Source organism: Oncorhynchus kisutch, linkage group LG8 (genome assembly GCF_002021735.2).
Source record: "Oncorhynchus kisutch isolate 150728-3 linkage group LG8, Okis_V2, whole genome shotgun sequence".
Classification (NCBI taxonomy): domain Eukaryota; kingdom Metazoa; phylum Chordata; class Actinopteri; order Salmoniformes; family Salmonidae; genus Oncorhynchus; species Oncorhynchus kisutch.
Window position 1 is genome coordinate 19881103 of NC_034181.2, and position 4504 is coordinate 19885606.

Below are 4504 nucleotides of genomic sequence, written 5' to 3' on the forward strand. Positions count from 1 at the left end.
GTTATTGGTCTCTGTGCTTGCTTGAGGAACAATAGAGGAGCAAAAGAGGACAAAACTAGGAAAGGTCCACTTATGCCATGTCATGAGGATACTTGGACCACTTATTGAGATGTGCCTTTTGTTAAGTAAATCAGGTGTTAAATGAGGTGAAAAGGAGACTGGAATAGGACTTGAAATAGTGCACTACTTTAAACCAGAGCCCTGTCATGCACTATGAAGGGAATGGGGTACCATTTGGGATTTAATCATGGATTCAGGGATCACCTTTGTGTGTTCTGTATTGTAGTTCCTCAAGGAACACCACAATGGTTTTATTTCATGAAAGCTAGTGACCACGGCTGTCCCCAATTGTATGACACTTTAACCTTTAAGAACAATATTTATTATGCTAGAGATGCCTCATACAATGTCTGGATGTGAATGTATTGGTAATCTCTGCACATAAGGAACCTGTCTCAAGAGGACACCGCTCAAACTGGCTTGATTGTGACAAATGTAGACATTCCCCACTTATTATGAAAAATGTGTACGCTCTCAACCACAGCTGAACCAAACCTTTTATTTATTGAATAGCCAAAAGTGATATCAATTATAGTAACATGAAAATAAATAGTTCCGTTCATCTTTTATTTCTGACTTTCAGAGGACACCTTTAAGGTTGCAATGCATCCTCTGTAATCGACAGTACATTTATTGTTTTCATATGAGAGGCAGTGGCTTATGGGAATGTGGGAGTGTTCAGGGAAAGAAATGAAGGAAACACCAAAATCAGTAGAATGCCACACACATCCTTACTTCAGATAGCTGTAATGTATAATTATGTGAATATATTGTAGTCAATGTGCTAGAGTGTGAACACTCAAAACAGAACATCTGGCCCTGACACATTTTCCCTGGCCATCCACAAGAGATGCAGCCTACTCTAGTGCTATTGAGAGCCATCTTGTGATGTGTGTGTGTGCCACCCATGGTTCCCATTGCAAATATTGCTTGGTATCTTCAGCTGCCTATCTGTACTTTCAGCACATTAATTGAGCTCAATGACATGGCAAGGACATTTCTCCAGTTAAATGAAAGTCCCCTCTGTGACATTGATGTATTCACCTACTTAAAATGATCAGCACTGTCGACATTTGGAAATTAAATCCCCCTTCACCGCAATAAAACCTTCCCCTTTCAGAACACACACAGCACATACACGAGCGCACAAACACACACGCACACACAAACACATGCACACACACACACAAACAGACACACAACACACAGGGCCCGCTCTAGCCTTTTTGGAGCCCTAAGCGAGATTTGGTTGGGGTCCCCTCCCCCACCTCGCGGGCAGAATATTTTAGTGGCCCCCTGACAGTGTAGAGAAAAATGTACTTTTTAAAGTGGAAGTTTTCTGCTGTTCTACACATTTTGTCAGGGGGTGAAGAGGAAATGTTGCAGTTTGAAGCCAGTTTTCTGCAGTTCTACACATCTTGCCATGGGACAGAGAGAATATGTTGCAGTTTCAAAGCAGGTTTTCTGCAGTTCTACACATCTTGCCATGGGACAGAGAGAATATGTTGCAGTTTCAAATCAGGTTTTCTGCAGTTCTACACATCTTGCCATTGGACAAAGAGAAAATGTTGCAGTTTCAAAGCAGGTTTTCTGCAGTTCTACACATTGTGCCATAGGGTGAAGCAGAAATGTTGCAGTTTCAAACGTAAGTTTTCTGCAGTTCTACACATTTTGCCATGGGACAGAGAGAAAATGTTGCAGTTTCAAAGCAGGTTTTCTGCAGTTCTAGAAATTTTGCCAGGGGGTGAAGAGGAAATGTTGCAGTTTAAAGCAAGTTTTCTGCAGTTCTACACATTTTGCCAGGGGGTGAAGAGGAAATGTTGCAGTTTTATAAAACATTTAATGCAATTCTACTCATTTTGCCATGACTTATGGCATGTTAATGATATCTGAGTGAGAGTGACTAACAAAATCAATGGAGGCTCTCTGGAGGTCAGGGGCCCTGTGCACATGCTCTGCACGCCTGGTCAGTATTCGGTCATGATTACTACAAGTTTAGACTTACCAATCTAACAATTGTTAGTTGACATGGTTAATTGAGTGACTTTCAGTGACTGACATTACAATAGAACAATTGCTGAATTTGCACCATGTGTATTCTACTATCCTAAGTTGCACCATGTGTATTCTACTATCCTAAGTTGCACCATGTGTATTCTACTATCCTAAGTTGCACCATGTGTATTCTACTATCCTAAGTTGCACCATGTGTATTCTACTATCCTAAGTTGAGACCCCCCTGAGTTTTTTGGGGGCATTAACTCTTATGTCGCTTATGCCAACAGCTGGCCCTGAACACACACACTTTACATGTCAATTATATAATATGCATACATCTTTACTAAGATTAGTATAGGAAATATAATTTTAACCATATATTATCATGATAGGACCCCATATGAATAAGACTAATTTTCAGCAAACCTAGCTTACAATTTATTTCATACAATTATGCACGCTGCGTATTTGGCATCCTAGGTGACAGGTGCTGTGCGATACCACCTATAATGGATTGGACCGGTTGATCACTCTAAAATTGGTGGGCTACTGTATCGCTGGAGAAAATCGTGTCGGAGCTCCGCACAGCTAGGCTACTATTGTCAAACGGCCAATGAGGTAAAAGCGGGGCGGAGAACAGTCGACGATTGTACTACGGGCAGTTGCCTACTGCAAACAGCTGTGGAAGCGTCTGCTTTGTACACGCTTTTCGCTGATCTGGTCAATGGATTACACAGTTTCCCTACAAGTGCAACATCAATTGGCTGTCTTCCCGACACACTTGTACCAGGGTTACAGTTTGGAGTTACAGGTAGGCTATATCTCAGACATGCATTAGCCTATACTTCTGTGTGATTTGTTTTCCGTTTTGTTTTACAACGGGTACCAATCTCCATTGACGGAGAAAGAGACTATACAACTCAGACTGTCTAATGCTTCTAGCTCCATTATAAATCGTGTCCGCTGCGCTGCGTGGGATTTCAGCATCCTTTTTGACATTATGAGCCACGCGAAACAGTGAAATCCTCTCCTCCATCTAGGCTACGGGATGTTGAATTAATGACACGGTGTTTGGAAATACCGGGTAGCCTGATGCGGAGGTCCTCAAGGCTGAAATGCGCGCTTAAATTGCGAATCTCATTGAGGTTTCATAAACACTCCATGTGATTTGAAAATAAAATCAACGGGTCATACTGTTCAGGATGATCATGTTGCGTCTCGCTGTGCTTAGAAAGTGGAATGGCATCAGAGGCCAAACAATTCCTCATATTTTATTAGGCTGTCCATCCCATGGCTATTTTACACACACTGACCTTTTTACATCGTTATTTGTTTTGCCACGTGATATATAGTATCATTTATGGGATTCCAATAGTACAACCAGTTGGAGCGAGTTGAACTTACCTGTCATTCTACTACTGTAATATCGGCTATCTAGTATTGACCATATCGTGTGTTTGGTTTTAAATTTGCCCACTGTTCAGCACAATGCATGGGATTTCAGAAGTTGGCATGTCTGTACCTTGACTATTCAAGTGTATCCAGTCATTGGATTGTGACTACATTCATTGAGGATTCGTTCCCATGCATCTTCCAATGGCATTCTCCCCGTTCCCATGCATCTTCCAATGGCATCTCCCGTTCCCAATGCACTTCAATGGCATCTCTCACCGTTCCCATGCATCTTTCAATGGCATGCTCTCCCTTCCCATGCATCTCCTCCCGTTCCCATGCATCTTTCAATGGCATTCCCTCCCGTTCCATGCATCTTTCAATGGCATTCTCTTCTCCCTCGCTCCTCCCCGTTCCCATGCATCTTCCAATGGCATTCTCTCTCTCCCGTTCCCATGCATCTTCCAATGACATTCTCTTCATAATCTTCTGCACTAACATTAGCCCAGTGTGAAAACATAGGTGAACATCCCCATGATACTATTTTCGTTTCGTCAAAAAATGAACAGCACATCAAATCCTGAATGTAATTGACCTAATGTAGCTAGCTATCTATCTCCCACATGACTGGCAACCATGCTTATGGATATATGGCTGGCTCTCTGCCGCTGACTGTGGCACGACAAATTCACCTCCAAACCTAGTTCCTTTTGTTGTTTTCTTAAACAGGTATTTCCTTTATTGAACAATCGTGACTCCCCCCCCAGTGAGGTGTCTTGTTATAGGTACCCTAGCAAGGGCTTTGACAGGCTATGAGAATCCCAGTGTGTTTATTTAGAAATATTGTTGCATATTAAATCCCTTTGCATACCTTTTGAAGTGTGTTCACCAGGTGGTGTCTAGATGTAAAAAAAAAAAAATCTTTACTAGGTTAATATTATCTTTGCTTTATTCACTTCCCCCAAGAGCGCAAGCAGCAACTTCATTGTCTTGTTGGAGAGAACTTTACTCTCCTTCTGTTGCATTGTTTTTTAACAATCTCACTCTCTCTCTC

General features: G+C 41.9%; 1 protein-coding gene across 1 annotated transcript in view; it reads left to right on the top strand.

The window, feature by feature from the left end:
* The first annotated feature begins 2587 nt into the window (after positions 1-2587).
* Positions 2588-4504, top strand: part of LOC109895144 (zinc finger matrin-type protein 4-like) — a 173644-nt gene continuing 171727 nt past the window's right edge. Inside the window, exon 1 of the mRNA XM_020488802.2 lies at positions 2588-2869. Within this exon, the coding sequence (XP_020344391.1) occupies positions 2783-2869 (87 nt within the window). The 5' untranslated portion in view covers positions 2588-2782. The remainder of the gene's footprint in view (positions 2870-4504) is intronic.